Source organism: Taudactylus pleione, unplaced genomic scaffold (assembly GCF_031769625.1).
Source record: "Taudactylus pleione unplaced genomic scaffold, aTauple2 ptg000095l, whole genome shotgun sequence".
Taxonomy (NCBI): Eukaryota; Metazoa; Chordata; class Amphibia; order Anura; family Myobatrachidae; genus Taudactylus; species Taudactylus pleione.
Window position 1 is genome coordinate 16,854,761 of NW_028284497.1, and position 22,016 is coordinate 16,876,776.

The 22,016-nt window shown below is 42.9% G+C and overlaps 3 protein-coding genes across 9 annotated transcripts in view; 1 reads left to right on the plus strand and 2 right to left on the minus strand.

The window, feature by feature from the left end:
• Positions 1-5,789, minus strand: part of NEDD8 (NEDD8 ubiquitin like modifier) — a 32,955-nt gene extending 27,166 nt beyond the window's left edge. The window contains exons 1-2 of the mRNA XM_088470039.1: positions 5,585-5,789; positions 4,229-4,276 (exon numbers count right to left, since the gene is read on the minus strand). Of these exons, the coding sequence (XP_088326165.1) occupies positions 4,229-4,276; positions 5,585-5,602 (66 nt within the window). The 5' untranslated portion in view covers positions 5,603-5,789. The remainder of the gene's footprint in view (positions 1-4,228; positions 4,277-5,584) is intronic.
• Positions 5,732-21,311, plus strand: GMPR2 (guanosine monophosphate reductase 2). 3 transcript variants are annotated; one of them, XM_088470028.1, is made up of 10 exons: positions 5,732-6,046; positions 6,450-6,542; positions 13,700-13,819; positions 14,768-14,851; positions 15,115-15,288; positions 15,388-15,469; positions 17,486-17,592; positions 18,388-18,430; positions 20,567-20,726; positions 20,846-21,311. In XM_088470028.1, exons 2-10 carry the CDS (start codon positions 6,456-6,458, stop codon positions 21,030-21,032), a joined length of 1,044 nt encoding a protein of 347 aa, XP_088326154.1. In that variant the 5' UTR covers positions 5,732-6,046; positions 6,450-6,455; the 3' UTR covers positions 21,033-21,311. The 3 variants fall into 3 exon arrangements, with proteins under 3 accessions (XP_088326154.1, XP_088326155.1, XP_088326156.1); XM_088470029.1 differs by having other exon boundaries at positions 5,732-5,893; XM_088470030.1 differs by lacking the exon at positions 5,732-6,046 and adding an exon at positions 6,068-6,198.
• The window catches only part of TINF2 (TERF1 interacting nuclear factor 2), a 38,275-nt gene continuing 37,547 nt past the window's right edge, over positions 21,289-22,016 (minus strand). For 2 of the 5 annotated variants that reach the window (XM_088470032.1, XM_088470035.1), the window contains one exon: positions 21,289-21,787. The gene's annotated coding sequence lies outside the window, so the exon portion shown is untranslated. The remainder of the gene's footprint in view (positions 21,788-22,016) is intronic. The other 3 variants (XM_088470034.1, XM_088470033.1, XM_088470031.1) reach the window with 3 other exon arrangements.

Sequence of the window (22,016 nt, forward strand, 5' to 3'; positions counted from 1 at the left end):
CGGGGGAGGCGCCGACTGAGACAGGGAAGGCGCACTCCCCTGGCATGCATTTAACCCCTGGGACGCTGCAGCGCTACCGCTCTGCCGCGGTCCGCTGTCCCTGGGGGGGGGTAGTGGAAGCGCAGGTTAGTACCTGGCTCCACGCTGCAGCCAGTCCACAGGGAGCCCCCTGCCTGGGGACTCTGGACCATGTTCAGCAGGGTCCCACTGCTTACCTTCTTAACTCTATGGTGCCCGATGCCTGACGTCATCACCTATACTCGCAAGGTATCCTGTGGATACCCTATGGACCCTGATGTAGAAAAGTAATTACATTGGGGAGCTTAGCATATGGGTTTCCTGGAAGCAAAATATATCAGTGGAGTATTTTTGGAGGAATTAAAGTACCAGTGCATTTTTATACTAGTCATTTACCTCGATTAAGTTCCATAAGATTATGCAAATTCCAGACCCAGACATGTCCGTTCTGGTTTTATTTGTTCCCACCAAAGACAGGTCAAACTATAAATGCCATATATAGATTCACTTGGGCTAGTCAGCAACCACCTTTATTGCTGCCCCGTATTGCGTCATACGAGGTTACGTCACTGCCACCACCAGCACTTGGAATGCTTACGCCTGAGTATGGGTGTCACACTGCTGTAGCACCTCCTGGATGGTGACCGCTAATTCCTCACTGGCCGCTTACTGTTACAGTTCGGTTTTGGAAGAAGGTGAGCACAGAGACAATGGGCACAAACTCAAGACATCTGGGAAATGGATAAGCGTTTGCACTTATCTCATGGTCACAGAATACAAAATAGATGCAGGTGCCTAGGAAGTAAGTACAATGTTGATCAGCTACAATGTCGCTCTAAACTAATTAAGTTTGGGTCACAAAACTTGCATGTGATTAAATATAGCTTTTAAACATTTATGAACCGCCATCAGAAAAACAATGCCTCCCAAAGGTGGATTTTAATTCAATTCACAACAATCTGTCAAATTCACTATTTGAATATTTTCTACCAGAGAAAAGAAAAGGGAGGATGACAAACTGCAGCGCATCTAAGCTAAGATGCCACACAAGTTACCAATCTGGATTTAAAACAGTTATACGATTAGTCAACTTTAACATTTTTCAATTCTACAGGAAACTCTTCTTCAAAAATAAAAAAAGGTTTTATTTAGCCTATTTAGCCTGTGTTTTGACAATAAAAGCATTGCCCTTTTAAATATCAGGCTTAAACATGCTGGGAAGCGCTGGCCATTACAAGCCGCCATCTACTAAATAAACCACTAAGCTTTTGCCGAACCCAGGATAACATACATCTTCCTATGTCAGAATGTCAAAAAAAAACAAAAAACAAGTCTGTTGCTTAAAATAGAAATAACCTTATCAATAGATTAAAAATACATTTCTGCAACGGGCCTGCAGCACCAGACCTTAATCCCCTTCAGCACTGGACACTAACTATTCCAGTGCGGCAGTGACAGCCATTAAATAGCACGTTATTATAGATGTACTTTTTACTACTATGTTAGCTGTATATATTCAGTCCACATTAGGCACACAGTGCCAACATTTCCCCTTTTTGGCACCACAGCAAGGGAAGTTTTACTTTTATGTTGTGATGGCCATCTTAATCGTGTGGTTTGGGCCCCCAGCCACAGGCTATATGAAGAGCATGTCTCCCAGACAAAGTCAGCAAAGGTTAATACATCTAGATCATCATGACTAGAGAAGGTATGGATAGATGCCCAGCCTGCTGCCTTTCAAACTTCTGTAAGCAAGGCCTGTGCACTCTTTGCCCAAGAGGTTGCCATTGGTTGAGTTGAGTTGGCTCTTAGTATTTCTGGTACCTTTTGCCCACCTTTTTAGTATGCTTCTATGACTACTACATAGTACAATTTGGAAATGGCTTGCTTGGCAGAGCTATGACATTTCCAAGGTCCCATTGGAATTACAAACAATTGTTGTACAGTCCTAAAGTCTTCTGTTCTGGATAAGTATACAATGAGTGTGCTCACTAGATCTAGGTAATGCAGTTTCTTTTGTTTTGCATCCACCAGCAGTGGTTAAAAAGATGGCAACACAACATAAAAAAACCACTATAGCTTTGCAGATATTTAAAAAGTATCAGTATGATCCATCTTAGAGACTTCCTGTATCGGTTCAAACGGGGCATCCATCAGAGCAATAAGCACTAGATTGGAACCCAACCGACCCACAAAAGTCCTAATAGATGAGTAAATTATTTTCAGCATGAATGACCAATTCTTCTGTAGCAAATTTAGTGGGCAACATTTGGTGCTGATACTTGTACTTTGGGCTTGAATAAGGAAAGACATTTACTGGGACCATCTAGTAGAAATTCAAGGATGTGTAGAATGGTTGCTGAAATTGGATTTATATAAGATTCACACCATTTAATAAATATCTTTCAAAATCTGCACTATACTTTAAGTTTTCTTCTCCCTTGCTTGTGAGTACGTGGATTACGACCTCTAATACTCCTTTATCTATGAGAAGTCAAATACAAGGTGCTTCTTTTATTTCTACCTATCTACAAGAGGAGACATCTACATTTTTAACAGAAAAAGTTCCATCACAGGCTACACATACTTTACATTGCTGTGACAGATTATACTTCACCAGTTTCTACAAGAGCACTGGAAAAAATATGGTCGCTAATCAAACTAGCAGTAGCAGAAAACCATATAAAAACACCCCTAACTTTAGAGGCTTAACTCGAGCAGGTCTCTTTCAGCTGTTTGGTATGGCTCCATACAGCATTTGGGCGCAATTTCTCCATGGGTATGAGAAAGGAACCGTGTACTCGATCTTTAAAATGGCCAGACCAGTTCCATATCCCTTTTCAGCCTGCCTGTTACTGTAACGATGTGCAAAACACTAGCATTCAGCCAGGTAGGCACTTTTTTCGTTTTTACATCCAGATCTGGTCTTGGAGATAGCAGGCTGGTATCCCTCAGGTAGCCAGTCCTGTCCTTGGCACATAGCATGAGATGGTGAGTCTTTGGGCCAAAGAGAAAGTAAAGCTTGCCATGGTGTGATATGCAATGCACCAGGCGATGCGACGGGGGATCAGACGATCGACATAACGGGCGGTGCACTCGGTGCAATCGGGTGGCCGACCGCCCTATACGCCAGCTCCCCTCTTCCCCACCCACTGCATGGGATCGCACATCGCATCCCCTGATCGACTGAACCTGCAGTAAGATCAGGGTGTGCGATGTACGACCCCACGGGAGCGCGCTCTGTCCGATATCATGCCCATACACTGTACAGCCAAATCGTACCAGTCCGTCGGATCGGCTGCTTAATCTCACCGTGTATGGGCACCTTTATTAGCTACAGTAAACACGCCTGGCCTACCTATGCTTTGAGAAAGGAAAGACCCAGGGGAACAGGAGATGCATTATACATCAGGGAGACTGCCTATTGTAAATGGCTGCCATTCCGAATCCTCACAATCACAAACATTGCAGATTTTGTATGTCTCCTATGAAGTCATGCATGGCTATGTTCTGCGAAGTGGTAGCTCAGAAATTAATTAATTTTAACCTGCTATTTTTGCAAAGAAATGGCATGGATTCAGTATAGAAAACCTCTTAACATATGTCACATTAGCCGTTTATATAATAAGAGTACGAAACTTTTATTATATTCTACACCAGTGGCTCTCAACTTCAACCTTCAAGTGTTCCCAACAACTCATGTTTTGAGGATTTCGGTCTGTGGAAGCAGATGGGATAATTGCTGACCCAGCAACATAGATGAACTCACCTGTGCATGACTAGGAAATCCACAAAACATGACCTGTTGGAGGACTGGAGTTGAGAACCCCTGCTCTATGCATTTAATTCACCACCCTGTATTAAATTTAGATTACACTGAAAGTATTAGCACCAGCTAAAGCATGGGTATCTCTAAAACCTGGAATGTTAGCGTGCCTTGAGGACCAAGGTTGGGAAATACTGAGCTAAAGTGAAGAACCCATCAGTGTTTTAGAATTGTTCAAGCAAGAAAAAATACAAGCCACTGGGTACCGTACATGTGCAAATATAGGAGTGACTTTTTATTATTTAATTCTATACCCAGTCTGCATTTCTAAAGTAATGTATACATGACTGGGATACAAATAAAATTATTTTGTTTGTAGTATTCAGCTCATAGTCATACACTATACATAAAAGACACACTAGAACTAATGCCCCATTACCATACCTTGTCAGTAGGTTCTATATCAATTTCTATCTCCTTCCCAGTCAGCGTCTGAAATTAGACATAACAAATCAATTATATTAGCTTATGATTCATTGAATAGTACTGTATTTCGTATTTTCTTTTATTTCATATACTGTTTTGTTAAAATGCAGTTCTTTACAATTACTGTCTGTTTTTAGTGTGATTTGCTCAAGGTAAGAATGACCTTTTATACATTCACCCCATTCTGTTCATTTTTAATTGAGATACAGGTCCTACAGAGTTGTGCCTGGGCTGGATGTCCAACAAAGACAATCACTTATATGTAGTATTATCTTTCAGTTTAAAGTTTATTACAGGGACTGTACATAGTAACAGTGTAACTTGACATATCATACAGCAATAAAACTGACAAGGTAGGGCAAGGACATGGAGAGTAGAAGTTAGATGGTCAATGGTTTTCACCATCAGTAATTAACCATTGAAGGCTTAACTATGTGCAGACAGGGCACGCACATAGCAGGGCAGGCACTCACCATTGGGGATCAGCCACCGAAGTTTACCTTCAGTGAACTGCCATTGATGGTGAAAAACCCACCATCAGATCATCGATGGTTACTAACCAGTGGTCAATAGATAGGGTAGGTCACTGTAGGGCAAGAGGTGGCAGACTGCAGGGAGGGAAAGGCAGTTGTGCAGTCCACGAGTCTGTAGCCAATTTAAGGGCAAGAGGAAAGAGGGCCCTGCCCGAGAACTTACATACTAAGCATGACAATTTGGTGAATGAACTGGGGAGATAAGATAATGCCATACATGGGCCTACAGGAGGACATAGACATAGCTAGAAGATGCCAATTAACATAACAGTCAGGGTCCCAGAGTAAGCACCTGAAGCTCAGTGTTAAAATATACTTCGGGGGGGGGGGGGGGGGGGGGGGATTATTCTGAAGACACTAATTATATTTAAAAGTTTAGTATGAGAGTAGGTACATATCAGAAAAAGGCGAGTTTTAATATTAATAAAACTAAATTCCAATGTCAATTTTGATGACAATCATCATTTAGTAGTGGGCTCGCAGCACCCTCCCACCAGACATACTATCAGCTATCACTCCAAGCCCTGCACTCATTGTATGGGTCATGTAGGTCGCTGTAACGCACAGGCCTCGCCGAGGGATCCCCTTAGTTATTACACTGCAGGCTCCCACCCCCGGGGGGAACTTATCCCTCTGCACCCACCCCCAGTGATCTGTGCTCTGCCTCATGTACTACACGAATCACCCACATACGTTGCTGTGTGTATTAGGCCCGACACCAGGCGCGTAGCTCCGCCGCCACACCGGCCCTGACACGGGGGTTACTAAGCTCAGCACCAACCTTTACTTTAATCAGCATGCTGGCGTGCTCCTGTGTGTGCCGGGCTGCTCCTCTTCCTCTCCTTACACTAGGCTGCACTACTGTATTGTCTTCCTGCGTCCGGGGGCGGAACTAGAGACGTTAGGTGGAGGGGCGTGGCGGATAACAGGCCCCTCCCCGGTCACATGTCCGGGCTGACCCCCGGCCCGTTATATGTCCCACACTCTCCGGGTCACTGGCTGCTGTCACGCTTAGATTCCTTGCCACTGCTGGGGGCACAGCGCACACCCAGCAGGGACTGGGTGTCAGCAGGCATCGCGCTGTGCACAGGTGGGGGCAGCCTCCTATCCGGATCCCCCCCCCCCCCGCCATGCTCAGTGCTCACTTCCTGTACCTGGGGTCAGGAGTCAGGACAGAGACGGGAAACTGACAGTGGTTCTTCTGTGTGTGCAAGATATTGGCCGTCCTGACTCTGAGCACTAGGTGTGTGCACAGCGCAGAGCATCCTCCCGCTGCTGCCCTGTCAGTCCCCTTCATCTTCCCGGGATTCCGGTCTGCCCCTGCCAGTCACCGCCTTCTGCTTCCTTCTCTGCAGTCCCTGTCACTCCGTTGCCAACCACTGCTCTCTCCACAGGGTCTGTCACACCTGCCTGCCCTCTGTAATGCTGCCTCCCTTGCCATCTATTGCTCTGTGCTATTTGCTCCCTGTGTTAATCCCCTGCTACTCCCTGTCATTTAGTGTCATGCACAGATCTTTTTCTGCAGTCACCCATCTCTCCTGTTATACTGTACATTGCTGTTTTCCTGCTTCATTTGTATATGTGTCTGTTTTTTTCTGTCATCTCATGTTCTGCTGCTGGGGTCATATGTCTCTCTCTCTTTCTAGGTAATCATGCCACGAATAGACAATGATATCAAGCTGGACTTTAAGGATGTTTTGCTGAGGCCAAAGAGAAGTACTTTAAAATCTCGCAGCGAGGTGAATGTTTCTTAAATAAATGTAGCCCATTTTCTTGTTCTTGCTTAAATCATATCTGTATTCCACCATGCCTGATCACCTTTTAGAAGATTGCACATACAATGTATTGTAAATAGGAATAGTTGACTTATTAAAGGTATGTAAAGGTGGTCCCTTTAAATAAAAAAATTAAGTTTTTGAATAAAAACAAGTATAGCAAATCTTTGGAGGCAATTCAATTCCGAGAGATACTGGCCATGTTCCCCGGTAACACTGGTAATGGTTGATGTCTGCCACTTTATTGCTCATTTTACCTCAAAGAATAGTGCAGGCGATGCAGAGTTGTATGCATTTCAGTCTCCACTTATGACTGAAGAGGAGTAGCTGGGCTATAATGGGGCATTATCACATAGGCAGAGGTCAGTGAGAGCAAGTCACAGTTGGAAGGAAGCGTAAACATGTTTTCAGGGGTGTGGTATTTGTCGGCATGTGTGTCAACATGGTCATAATGTCGACTTTGACCATGTTGAAATTCGTGTAGACAGTGGTGAAATGTCAACATATTGTCCCTAGTGGCTCAGCGGTGACTTACCTGCTCCAGGCAGCTTTTGGGTCTTGGTGGTCATGTGATCATCACTCCCGGGTCAGACCTCCGATACTACGGCTTTCAGGTAGGTATTTTTCTGCTATCCCTGACCCTAATACTTTTTCTGCTATCTCTCATCCCTATCCTAATCTTCCGTCTAGTGCTAACCCTAACCTTTCCCCACACAGCCAAACCCCAATGTTAACATTCCGATGTGTCGACATTATAACCCTGGTACAGAGAAAGAAAATAAATGTTTGTAGAATACACTGTGTATTATCAGAGAAACAATCATCCATTATGTTGTATGCTTACCATTTGGTGTAGGGAATTGTGCCTTGGGTAAAATTGCACAGATACCCACCAGTGGTTGCAGTTTGCAACGTTGTCTCCTGGAATAACAGATGTTGTAGTCCTCAATGAGTATATGGAATACAATGGGGAAAAAAAAAAACATTGTGCTCTGTTGTAAAGGATGGACCCATTAGACAAAGATGTATTTCTAGGAGACAACATTGCAAACCGCGGCCACAAGTTGGTATCTGGGCAGTTTTACCCAAGGCACAATACTCTACACCAGATAGTAAGCATACCACTTGTATTACACAGTGTACACTATATTAATTTCTTTTCTATCCTTGTACCCACAAAACACTCTACAAATTAAAGGTTGAAGAAGTGCTAGAAGTACCAATTTTTCTACATATATTAACTTTATTGGTTGAAGTTCCTCAATTCACAGCTACACACTCCCCTAACCTTTGGTGAACTTTTTCAAGTAGATCGTATCTTTTCTTCCATTTATGTATTTCCTTTGACACACACTCTATAAACTTTGCCTATGTGAGAATACCCAGTTACGCCCCCATTGCTGCAAGATCAGATGCAAACAGTGGCGGCTCCAGAGGTGGGGCTGCAGCACAGTCCAAAATTCAAATAGGGGAGTCACACCAACTGCCAGTGTGTCCCAGCCAGTGATGTTTGTCAATGTATGAAATGGCAGTTGGTGTGGCTCCCCTATTTGAAATTTGAACTGTGCTGCAGCCCCACCTCTGGAGCCGCCACTGGATGCAACTATGTTGCATATGAACCTCACTTGCCCATGGATGCATGCGCAGTGTGCACATCCCCAAAATGGACGTCCATTCAACTTATGTGATGACTGTACAAATGTGGCAACAAGTTCAACATAGGTTTTACATAAAAACAAAGGGGTCTGTGTACTAAGCAGTTAGGAGACAGAGTGAAAAGTGATAAGGTGCCAGCCAATCAGCTCCCAACTGTCATTTTTCAAACACAGCCTGTGAGATGGCAATTGGGAGCTGATTGGCTGGCACCTTATCACTTACTTATTACTTTTCACTCTGTCTCTTATCACTGCTTAGTACATAGACCCCAAAGTGTCTCCAGATTTGTCGATTGCTGTGAATTCTCAAAAGTTGCGGAATGTGGTCTGCTGAATATAACATGATATTCACGTGTTTGAGGACATTTGCATATAATAAATAAGGGCATGGTCGTGCCCTTATATTAAGGTTGAATCGAATAAACAGATTTTTCCCATAGAGAATTCCGGAAAGGGGGTCATGGTGTTTAAGGGGCTACACCTCAAAAGCTATTGGACGTGCTGAGCTGAAATTTGCCCTAGTCGGGTAGAACTGTCGCTTGGTACTCCATGCCAAATGCCAGGGCAAAAAACAAGGATTTGGGAACAATCTAAAGTTTAAACTGTCAGTTTTTTTGGCTGCTTTCAGTTAGGATCACTTTTCTGCTGTAGTCCTATGGGGAATCTTTGGGAAGGCATAACTCATGGCAGGATGTAGTCAGAATACCGATGCATGGGAAGCCGTCTGACGGAATCCCGGCGTCGAAATCCCGATTTAGGACTAAAGATAGGCGTCTAAATCCCAACACCTATCTTTATCCTGACGAGGGAATCCTGACAGACTGCTTCCCGAATGAAGGTAAGCGGGGACAGGGTTGGCCTTGGCCCTGGGGAGGTAAGGTTTAGGCGCCACCAGGGGGAAGTCAGGGTTAGGCACCCCAGGGGGACTTCGGGTCAGGCACCACCCCAGGAGTTTTAAGGTTAGACACTCCTAATGAAGGGTTGGGGATAGGTTACTTACCTTAGCCATCGGGATACTGCTTGTTCGGACTTCCGGCGTTGGTATTTCAGCCGCCGGGATTTCATACACAACCCCTCAGGGTAGAGTGCGAATTTAGACTTGGGGTTAGCTTAATTAGGTAGCTCTTGTTTCAGTGTAGGTTCTTTTGGGGTTCAGGTAATTGAGAAAGTTACAGTTTTTGAACTATTACCTCACAAATGCCCATTATATAGATACGGAGCTTCAACTTGTTGCGCAGCCTCAGTAGGTGGCCTCCAGCTTGGGGTGTACTGTGGCTTCACCTGGGTGCACAAAGATGGCTGTCCTTTGCAGACGTGGTGGGACCCGGGGAGGTAGCGGGCGCTAGCGGCGGCGGGGACCCGGTTTAAGTGCTAGCACATGCGTTGTGGGCGGCGCCATTCTACAGAGTTCGGCAGCGGTGCCCATTTCAAAAATGGCGCCTCAGTGTCATTTTAGAAATTCATCGATGGCCGCCGCGAGCCAGTCCCGACTCGTGACTCCATCGCAGAGTTCGGCAGCGGTACCCATATCAAAAATTGCGCCTCAGCGCCATTTTAGAAATTCAAAGATGGCCGCCACAATCCAATTATGGCTCACGACGTCATCGCCCCTTGGCTGGCTTATATAAGCCAGTGCGAGGCAGCGGCATGGCAGTCCGACGGCAGGGAGGGAGCGTGAAGAGCTCTCGAAGAAAGAAGACGGCCATGCAAAAGAGCTCAAAGGCTGCCGCCCACTAGGTGTCAGGGCTAATTCTTTGGCCAGGGCACCCGGCGAAAGGGTTCCTCTGGCTGTGAATTTTTTTGAAAAACTTATAGCCACTGGCGCAAAAAAATGGAGTATATTAAAGATCTTATATCATCAATGGAGAAGTTTTGACACAGCTGTTGTTGGGGCAAACCAAAAGCAACATAGTAAGAAATATATCAACAGCACTGTGAAAACACCTGAATTAATATTTGCAATAGTAATTATTGCTAAATGGTATGTATAGATGAACTATGCCAAATATATGAATAAAAAATGTTTAATATGCAAAAACGTAATCGGTGAATAAAAACAAATAAATAACGAATACATAAATCACTGGCCAATGTGACATGCAATATATGTATGTCATTCAACAACAATTTATATCAAAATACTAAATATAAGAGATAGCCAATATGACGCTGTGTAATCAATCATGTAATAAAACCACAGTATGAAAACACACAGCATAAAGAATTTATCTTTTTACAGCAGAGACTGTAGGTAAAAATACAAGAATATAGACGTTTGTGGTTTTGAATAACTAGTCTCCTTTTAGACGAGCATGGAACCTGCTGTGAATGATGTTCACAAAGCAAGAATGTAACTATTCATAAAAATGTTAGTTCTATATGCACAAGGAAAAGATGTAAAAAAAATTTAAGTTCTTATATCCAAATGTGCTGTGTGTCCTTTAGTACTCCTCACATCAATTTTTATTGTCCATTTGCAATGCAGGTATTGAAAAAATTATAAAAATCAAATAATAATAATAATGTCCCACAGTGCCCACTCACCAGTGAATATTTCCACTGTCGGGGAAATGCAATCTCTAGCCCCAATTTGCAGTTACTTACTCGCTGTTGGAGAAGGGGCTGGCTCTGGCTTGTCGCTCCGGCCTCATGTTGAGCGGCACTGGGATAATGGCCTGCAGGCTCCGTCCGTTTTGTAATCGCTGCCGCCTCCAGGAACAGTTTAGCGGCTGAGGATCAGCTGCCGGATGACCTCTGTTTGTCCAGCTGTGTGTGTGGGTGGTGCCTCCCCACGGCATGCTGACAGGGTAAACTTGTTTCAAGAGCCCCACTCAGGCTTTCTTTATGTTATAAATCACTCACCGAATAGGTGATACACGGCAGTTACAGTCCATCAGCTGTGTGTCTAGTAAAAATATCACTTGATGCTCCGGATAATAAGCGATGTTAGAAGTAGGAGACAATGTCTATAACACTGACGCGTTTCTTCCCAACGGGGATTTCCTCAGAGGTCCATGAGGAAGGCGTACACAGTACGCCAAAACAGCTGTCGGGCTGTGTGACGTGCGTTCCCCCTTGGGATGAATTTGCTGGCTATTGTTACCACCCTTATCCATTTATGGGACTCCCCTCTGTTTGGGTTACTGAGTGAACGCACTTGTATACAGTCAGGTGCATAAATATTGGGACATTGACAGAATGTTCATATTTTGTCCTCTATTCACCACCACAATGGCTTTGAAATGAAACATGCATTTCACTTGATGAAGACAAAACTGAAGGGAAAATGCCCCAAGAACAAGCAGGAACTGAAGACATTTGCAGTAGAGGCCTGGCAGAGCATCACCAGGGATGAAACCCAGCGTCTGGTGATGTCTATGCGTTCCAGACTTCAGGCTGTAATTGCCTGCAAAGGATTGTTTAGTTTGTCCCATTACTTTTGGCCCCTTAAAAAAGGTAAAATAGCTCCAACGTTTTGGAGTCCTTCTTTAATACTCCATCTGATTGTATCCTTGAAGATGGAGTATTAAAGGACTCCGAAACGGAACTATTTTACCTGCTGGTTACTGTACTTTTTATTTGAGTGCCGCCGTTTGGATTTGCTATAGATAGATATATATATATATATATATATATCTATCTAATTATCTCTTAAGCACAGTCTATGGCTGCGTATTGTGACAGTCAGGGACAGTTCTGTGTATGCAGCAATGACAGCTGGAGCTGTCTAAATCAATAGCTGCACTCGTCTGAATAGTCTGTGCCACTGACCGTTCATAACTTGCAAAACAGATCAGTGCCCTATCTAGTTAATAGCTACGCCGATAATGACTGGTGCATAGCGCCCCCATCATTTTGAGCACTTCCCTGCACTCATACATGCCGGGAAGCGGTAAGTGCAGCACATAACGTGTGCAGTTACCACAAATACATGTAACAAACCTTCATACATCTCCCCCAAAGTAAGAAATAGCAAGGACCTGTGCACCTGGACAAACTATGTAGCAGTGCAAGAGGTGCAAATACATCAATTTATTTGCACACGTGGTACTCTGTCTGTCGTTGCATTAGCTCACAAATCCTGGACAGCTTTCTTTTTACATTGCAATTTAGCTGTCAGTTTGGACACACCTCTCCCACATATACATTTTTCTGCATATTTTACTTCTGCCCACCTGCAGTGCAGCATGGATTTACCGAGATGCACAGTTACTTGAGTTTTTTTTTACTCTATTCCCAACTTAGAATCAGGCCCAGAGTTTCCTGGGCTTCAGTTCCTGCTATGCTGTCTCGGACTAGCACATTACAAACATCCAGGTATGTCAGGAAAGGCAGTACCCAAAATTCAGTCCTCACAAAATACATCTTAAAGCCCCCATACACGGGGCGATTTTTCACATGATATGGCTGTTTTCGACTGATTGTAATTACCAATCGTGTAAACAATTAGCATTTTCTAGACGATTACGATGCCGGTGCGCGTCCCCGCCGTCGTGTACCGGCATCGTAGATCAGAGGGTTTTGCAGAAGGATTTCGACAGATCAGTACAATCTGACACATTTTAATACATTGGACCGTATGGTCGTTTGTACAATCGTACCTTTTCTAAATACAAATCTTACAGAATGTCAAGGGAAGAATGTTCAAGCGAATCGTATACGAGATCGGATCGGATACAAAGCGTCCAGTGTATGGGCACCTTAAGTAAATGTAAGCATTATGGGCCTTATTCAGATTTGGGAATAGAGCAAGTAACTGTATGTGGACAAACCATGTAGCAATGGCCTGGAGATATTCAATTCAGCGCGCTGTTAAGTCAGAGAATGCTGGTTCTCGCGACTTAACCTGGGTGTTTAGTTGCGAGAACCGGCAAGGCTATTAGCGCTGTGCTAAGCCGGAAAACAGCCGCATGGCCGTCACTTTAGGCTGATTTCTCCATGCACCATCAGGAGGGTGCGAGAAGAAATCCTTTAGTCGGACCAAACCGAACTGAATTGAATGGCTCCGGGAGCTCCCTCCCGGGGCTTTTCAGCATCGCTATGAATTGAATCACGACCAATGAAATGGAAGCAAATTTTTTTTTTATGCATGTGGGGTAAATACTGGCGGCTTTGATATATAGCCCATAAATGCTGGACAGCTTTATTTTTACTCTGCAATTTACATATCAGTTTATACACATCCTCCCAAATCTAAATCTTACATTTTACCATCTGCAGTGTAACATGGTTTTACCAATATGCACAGTTACTTGCTCTCTTACTCTATTCCCAAATCTGAACCAGGCCCTTCATATTCATGAAAATATTTTTTAAATCCTAATTAAGAAATTAATTAAATCTATTGTGTCCCAGAAAGTCTAATAATGTTCGCATTGTATAAGATTTTCCATAACATTCTCAAACACTGTTCATGATAATCATTCACTCTTTAAAGCAATCTTTTTATTTTATTTTGTCTCGCAGGTGGAGCTTTCTCGTTCCTTTACGTTCAGGAACTCTGGTCAAAGTTACCAAGGGATCCCTATAATTGCTGCTAATATGGACACAGTGGGGACCTTTGAGATGGCACGAGCCATGTGCAAGGTAAGCATCAGTTTGAACTGTATTAACATTATATTGACTAAAGCTGGGTACACACTAGACGATATGTCGCCTGAGCTGGCCGACATATCGTCCACATCGGCCAGTGTGTACCCACGCATTGTCGGCGACATCCTCCGTTGGACCTGCATGCATGTGATATTGGCATCAGCAAGTGTGTATGCCCTTGCCGCTGCAGGGTCCCGCCGCTGCTGTACACGCTAGACTTTGTTTTTTGTTTCAGGCTGATAGAATGATTTTGCATACAATCGCCTGGTGGTCATAATAATTTAGCCACTTAGTGTAATAATTAAGGGTGGTACCAGGTGCATTTTACTGGTAAAAATATAAGGTAACAAAGGTAAAATACCAAAATTGATGTAGCCTGTCTAGGGCATTTGAAATGGACTTAGAACATTACAGTCTTTTTATATCAGTTAAAGTGTACACATTGCCTGCATACTGTGGGAGCAGTGCTCTTTATAGCCTCATAATCACAAGAATGTAACCTGTCACCTGACTTGCAACTACTGACTGGTTCTTGTCCTGATGTGCCCAGTAATGTCACTGGTTCCTATTACAGTAGTGGTTCCGCAAGCAAATGGCAGCCAATGAGTGTGTAGACGAGTTATTTTAACCTTCGCTTGTTCATTTGTGATCAGGTGCAACCTTAATATTTTGTCAGGAAAATAAACATTCAGAAGTGAGAACGCTGCAGTCATGTTTTAAATAGGGTCATGTACCATTTCAATTCATAATTATACTTTTCTTTGAAAAGGCTTCTATACTTATTTTATAAACCGCTCTGTCCATTAGTATGCTTTCCCGTTATAGAAAGTGCTAATCAGTTTTCTGTTATCAATTGAAAGTGTTTCGGTAATAAAACATAGCTTGAGATTTCCAGCTGAGAAAACAAAAATAATCTAACTCTCATAATCTCTCTCTCCTTAGTATTCTCTTTTCACAGCAGTACACAAACATTATTCAGCTGGGGAGTGGAAGCAGTTTGCTGCCAGTTCTCCAGAATGTCTGGAGGTAAGTAATACGGTAGTCTTCTTTATATACAGAAACCTGTGGCATTTCTACTTGCCTTCATGTATTTTACATTAATTTTTTGTAGCCTACATATGATTTTTGAAATGTGGCTGTGTCTTCATTCTCTCATGGATGGTGATTATGTTTGACCTCCAATAAACAAAGTTAGATGTATAAAATAGATAAATACAGCAACCTGTATTCCGCCACCAACCTTCTCTTCAATTGTCAGCTCTGAACTCTACACTCTGCATGTTCTGCAGAATGTGGCTGTGAGCTCCGGTACTGGGCAGTATGATTTCCAGGAATTGGAGGAGGTCTTATCTGCGGTCCCTCAAGTTCGTTACATTTGTCTGGATGTGGCTAATGGGTATTCTGAGCAGTTTGTCCAACATGTGAAAGATGTAAGAGCCAGGTTCCCCAAGCACACAATCATGGTAAGCATAAAATACACATTCATATTACAGTCTCCTTACATTTACAGGTTACACAGATTGTTATTGTCCATTTACTTTGATGATGATGTGTGTTTTTAGGCTGGAAATGTTGTCACTGGTGAAATGGTAGAAGAATTGATCCTCTCTGGTGCAGATATTATCAAGGTTGGAATAGGACCAGGTACTATTTCCTTACTTTACTGGTGTTCACAAGGGAACTAGTGCAGCAAGACTGATAAAACTTCAGCTGTTTGATGTTGTAGGTAACTTATTTGCTAGTTTAAACCATTGCCCATTGTAATAAGCCATTTGTGACTTCACCAGTTATATATCAAATATATTAAATGCAAGAAGGGGTATATTTGTTTGTCAAAGCCGCCAATCATCGGCACCTTTGACCGACCATTTTACAATGGCAACAAGTATCAATCCTATCAGGCTTGTTTGGCATTCATTCCTGTTGCCGTTTTAAAGGCACTGATGATTATCGGCGACTTTGACAAACTAAAGGTGTGTACACACTTGCCGATATTTTGAACGATAACATTATCATTCACTATATTGGCCAGTGTGTACGCTAAAACGATGAATGATAACGACGAACGACCAGGGATGCGCGCTCCCGCAGGACGTTGGTCATTGTCGTTCATCGCCAGAACATGCAGGCCAACCTGACGATATTGTCAGGTTGGTCCATGTTCGGGGAAGAGGGAGGGTGCCCGGCCCTGAACGATATCGTTCAGTATATCATTCAGTCTGTGGGCTCAATGTCGTTAACAACATTGAGCACACCCCTGCCGGGGACACACTAGACTATATCGCTCATGGAGTGAATCGTCTAGTGTCTACGCACCCGAAGAGTTTTTTTTGTAGAAAGTTGCAGAATTCCAGTGGGCAGTTAGACCATTTTATTCCTAATTGTCCACAATTTGCAGTGGGCGCAAATCCAAAATTATCACCAATCCAAATGAACATTGATCGGGTTCTACGATGTCTCGAATGAGATGGGCAGAAAATGCAATTTCATAATGACTGTCGGGTTAAAAAATACTAGAGCCTGGGCTCACACTAATATACTCTATTCCTTAGGTTCGTGGGGCATCATACTTGTAAGGACGATAGGGATAATACAACAGTAAGGAGTACAATGCAATTCAGTAACATAACTATAGCAGAGGTCCAGCTACACCACCTTACAGTTCATGTCATCATGTGCAAAGGATACCAGTACAAGTGCTGTTCTCGTGTCCAAGGGTGGATTACTTGGTGGTACAGCAGCCAATAATCGGTGAATAAAGGGTCTGCAGACTCTTACTGCTCGGCCAGTGTCCTCTGTCAGCGTAGTAATGAGCTGCAGATATCGGTCATCCTACTCCTGTAGGCATACTGGCTTCTCCAAATCATGAACTTTTGAAGGAGGTGTTTGAGGTAGAAACAAATATTGACATTCCAATCGAAGGCAGTTCAACAGCAAAGGTAGGAGGGATAACTTGTCTTGCCTGAAACTGGTAGAAGCTTAGACTTCAACATCAAGGTTAGCTAAAAGTATTATGCCCCAAAAGTTGAGCGACCTGTAAAATTTCCTTGAGTATGATACCATTTAGGGTGTGTGTAATACTCACAAGTGATCGATTGTGTAGCAATTTGAGATGAGTTTACTCCTATGATCCACCTCCCATCCGTGTTACTCTTTTTTGTGTAGGTGAAAGCAAGCCTATAGAAAGGTATCTTCAAGACCAATTCCCCTCTTTCATGATAATGAATTGCTCGTTAGGGTCGAGTTGATCTGTTAAGCTAATGAGTACTTATCCTGTATGGGTGAGGAAACTGCTCCATGAACTCCAATGCAAACAATACATAGCTCACATTCCAGCATAGGTAACATCCTGAGCATGATGTACAAACAATTTCCTGGGATTGTCACAACGACCATGATCGATCTGTCAGTCATTGTCCAACAGCACAAATTGTCCCCCATAGTTTCTCCCTCTTTGAGGCTCAGGCAAAGCGCAGTGATCTGTATAAGTGTGTGAGCACATTAAGTAAACTTGCACGTTAGGTTGTGTATTTCTGCTTACATCACATGCTCAACTTTCCAACAGTACATGTTGTCATTCTGCTCCGCTTCTCTCTCAAATTAATTAATTTATTTTTTTACTAACCTTATTCACGCTGTTTTACAATTACTTGAACTCAGGTTCTGTTTGTACCACCCGGAAGAAGACAGGCGTCGGATATCCGCAGCTGAGTGCTGTTATTGAGTGTGCAGATGCAGCACATGGACTGAATGGTCATATTATATCAGTAAGTATTACTACATATTTGACTTTGGACTTGTTACACTATTGCATAATTAGTAGCCTTAATTTTGCCAGAGACAGGGCTTATTCAAAAGGCGCATGGGAAGGAGACCCTTTACCATGCTATATGTAACATTCATTTCTCCATGCAAGAAAGACTATCCTCTTACCACTATGCACATTTGCCTTCTAGTGGAGTCAATGCTCAGGGCCAATGGCTTCCCACTGTTGTTTGTTTTAAAGCAATGGTAATAGTAGCAGAGTATCTATGTTCTTCAGATTCTCCGCAGTGATTGGCTCTTGGGACCATGACATAGACAGCCCAGGGGTGGGGCTTTAATAATCAATGTTCAAGATAAGGGGTTCTCAACTACTACTAATATCAAAATAGATTAACTCCCCTTTGCATGATAATGAAAACCTCAAAGCATGACATGTTGGTGGAAATTTGGGGATTAGGACTGAGAAACCCTGTTCAAAATCTTTGATGTTTTCCCAACAATTGCCTCTTCAATGCACAACCCTATTGCCTCAGCACTAGCTTGCCGGAGTACAGAGCAGTAAGTTAAGCCATCCTGCTGCCAGGCCAGCATTGCTCAGCTGTAAATAGCAGCAATAGATTCTCTCTCTGCGATAAGCAGCAATAGAAATTTGTTACTATCACTCATCTTTGATACACTCCAAAAACGTTGATACATATGATGATCTTAACTGTACATACTGTATATATTTTAAAATGTTGTGGGACGAGAACCTCTGACAGATTTATAAATAGCATCATATTTTTTGTCGTTCACAGGATGGGGGTTGCACATGTCCAGGTGATGTGGCCAAAGCTTTTGGTAAGTTTCCATACCGCATTGAAATAGAACACGTCTATATTAATGACAACTGTTGCCTTCTCACTACTTTTGGTTTACTTGAATTGGCTGTTTAAGTTAGCAAGGTTAGCATGAGTCTGGCACCAGTACAGGTGTAGATTTGGGCTTGAATTATCTGATATAAGAGAAAAAAATAATAAAATTGAATATAAACCAAGTTCATTATTGCACTCCAAAATCCAATGCTGATTTATTTCCTTTATCATCCATCTGGGGGATGCCATTACCTCTGGGTTATATATAGTGAGCTGTGTAGTCGGGCACTAACTAAGACTGGCTCCCACCCCCTCCACTAGAACCTCAGTCGTGTTTTTTAGTGCCTTGGAGTATGACACTAGCTAGGTCCTAGCTTTTTAGTTAGGTTTGATGTCTTTATTTTTCTGTTTGGTTTAGGTGCTTAGTTCCTTAGTTCCTCCCACGCACTAGCAGAGTGGGAGTTAGGTAGAATAGAGGTATGTGCGAGTCCTGTATCCCGCTCTAAATACGGCCTCTGGGAGAGTCACCAAACTACACAGTTGGTGAGACTCTCCCCATACCAGACACTTATCTGAGGGGGCCGCTGGCAAAAAGGTAAGCTGGATACATATTACATGTAAAAACCTTGTTTGCTTTATTTACTGCTTCCCGCACGCCGCTTTATAGAAGAAAAAAATGCACATTCCAGATTTGGAACTCAACACACAAGCATTGTATCTATACTAATAAAGTTGTAATGGATGTTTCTGTGCATAGAATTTTTTTTTAGAGAAATGTACTCCTTGGGACTGTGGGTCTCATTCAGACTGGCTCGCAAGCGGGTCGATGTAGAGGCCCTGCGCAGCGGCCGCACTGCGCGTGCGCAAGCCCCGGATTGAGAAATTCTCTTGCTCCAGGGCTTACTACAAAAGGGGCGGCTGTCGATAGTAATCGACAGCTTGCATCGTTTTGTAGGTGGGGTGGGGGGAGGGTGACTTGCCAAATGGAGGAGTTCCCGACAGAACGCCTGCCGTTTGGGGGCGGCCCCATTGACATCACTCGTGATGTCAGTGGTGAGCTTCCGGCTCTAATAGAGCTGAAAGCTCACTGGGGCTTGCGGTAGACGAGACCCTACCACAAGGGTCTCGTCGCAAGCACCAATGGTCTTGACCATCGCAACAATCAACCTGGCCGCTCACTAAAGCTGTGGGTGGTCACCCACAGCTTAGCGAGCAGGCAGGAGGCCGGCTCATTTTAGAGATGTGGCCACCTTCATTCAGAGCGAGCGCTTGCATTTCGCGAGCGGCTCTGAATGAGGTCCTGTGTGTATGAACTATTTAGACAGTTGGTTTTTTTGGGGGGGAATTTTTGTTTGTCTGTTCGTTCCCACATCACACAAAAACTACTGGATTCATTTTGATTGTGTTTTCAATATTGTATAGCTTAGTCACCTATAAAGAAACTGAGGTATGTATGATCTCAATGTGACATCAGGGAGAGAAGCAATACGGAAAAACCAGACACTCAGCGCATGCAGTCTCCTCAAGCCAAAAATGACTATGTATATAAATATAATTTTTTGGGGACAAATATACTTTCAGGGACTGTTTATGAACTATGGAGATTTTTTATTTTTTTTTCTGGAATTTCTCAAGACCAAACTGACTATAGGTCTATACATAATGCACACCCCGAATGCAAACAGTTACATATGTATGCATATAGAATTACATGGATATATATACCTACCTATCAAGATCGATTTTGCAGGTAAAATCCAACTATACTGTATATTAAGCAGTAATCAAGTAGCTTATCTTGACTCATGAAGTTGCAAAATAGATGTCAATCCAGTACATGGCGCACCAAGACAAATACTACATCTCAGATATACATGACAATATTAGATGCCACTACTGTCTGTAAAATGAATTCTGCTGAGCAATAACAGACATCCTCGCAAGCGACCCTGTGGGCAAACACTAGTAATTTATACAATAGACCTGTTTGACAAATCTATTAACTGGAAAAAGAAAAATATGCTTCAGTCATGGTAGATGACGTGTCTTTATAAAGCGTTATGTAAAATTCTGGTGAGGAGGAAAATAAATATATTTTCTGACATGATTGGTTTCATTCCAGGTGCCGGAGCAGATTTTGTAATGCTGGGGGGAATGTTGTCTGGACACACACAATCTGGAGGAGAAATCATTGAGAAGAATGGCAAGAAATATAAAATGTTCTATGGTATGAGTTCAGAAACAGCAATGAAGAAACACGCAGGAGGTGTGGCAGAGTACAGGTGACTGAAGGCCACATCGCTTTCCTTTATATCATTTATAAATCTCTTACTGCCCAAATATGTGCCTCATGAACAACCACAAAACCTTCTCCACCTGACTACTCCCTTCTTTCTATTAGGGCTTCTGAGGGTAAAACAGTGGAGGTCCCTTTCCGGGGTGACGTAGAAGAAACAATCAAAGACATACTCGGAGGAATTCGTTCTACATGCACGTACGTAGGAGCCTCCAAGCTGAAGGAGCTAAGCCGTAGAACAACCTTTATCAGGGTCACCCAACAACTAAACCCTGTGTTCAGCAACCCTTGACAACAGTGCTACCATTTTAAGCAAACCCTACAAATCCAATTTGTAATGTTTCATTCCCTACTGCCACCTCCACATGCAATGGCTTACACACTTACTCCATTCCACTCAGGGTCACCTCCTGACCCACACTTTCCTCTCAATTACATTACATCTGTATCTTGTAGCATTCCTAGGCAAGGCCAGTCTCTACTGCAGACTATTACAGGAATATAAAACTGCATGGTTTATGTCAATGTGCTCTGTACCAGAATTATTTACAATAAACATTTTAATTATAAAGTGTTTTATTGTTGTATTAGAAAACAAGTATTCATTTGCATACTGTGTATAGCTTCTCTTGTTTTTCAAAGTTACTCACACACCCATCTCATCTCCTCAAAGCTAGTCTTCAGAAATGTTAGATCTCCATTACAGCTATTAACTTAGTATCAATCAGATTTTGTGCTAAAACAATTCTGAAAAGAAAAGGAAAAAAGAATTGTCCTGCTATGGGTAATGTTCAGACGCAATACACATTGCTTCATACACTGTAGACTGTATAGGAACATATACATATGCTAATATACAAAGCATTAATGCATCACTCGTGGTATAGCAGACGTTTTGAAAATGTAGGTAGGTTAATGTGAACATTCGCATCTTCACAGAACTCGGTGTTAGGCATTTCATTTAGGTTTGCTAGGCAGCCAAGTCCATTCTTCTTGATTTCAGGCAAAGAGACGGCCGGCATGTCCTTCAATACATTACAGATGATTCTACATTGGTAGAGAAGGAAAATAACAGCTTTCCTGCAGAGCTACATGTTAACATTCCTGTGTGTAGCATTTGCTCATTTTACCTATGTTTGGGAAGGTTATTTTTTTTAATGAAGTGAAATCCTGTTTTAGCCTCGCTTTCAATATCTGTAAAGGGGCACATCCACTAAACGATCTACTCCCTGTCCAATCTCTAAACGATTTTCCCTTGAAATTTCATCTTTCAGTC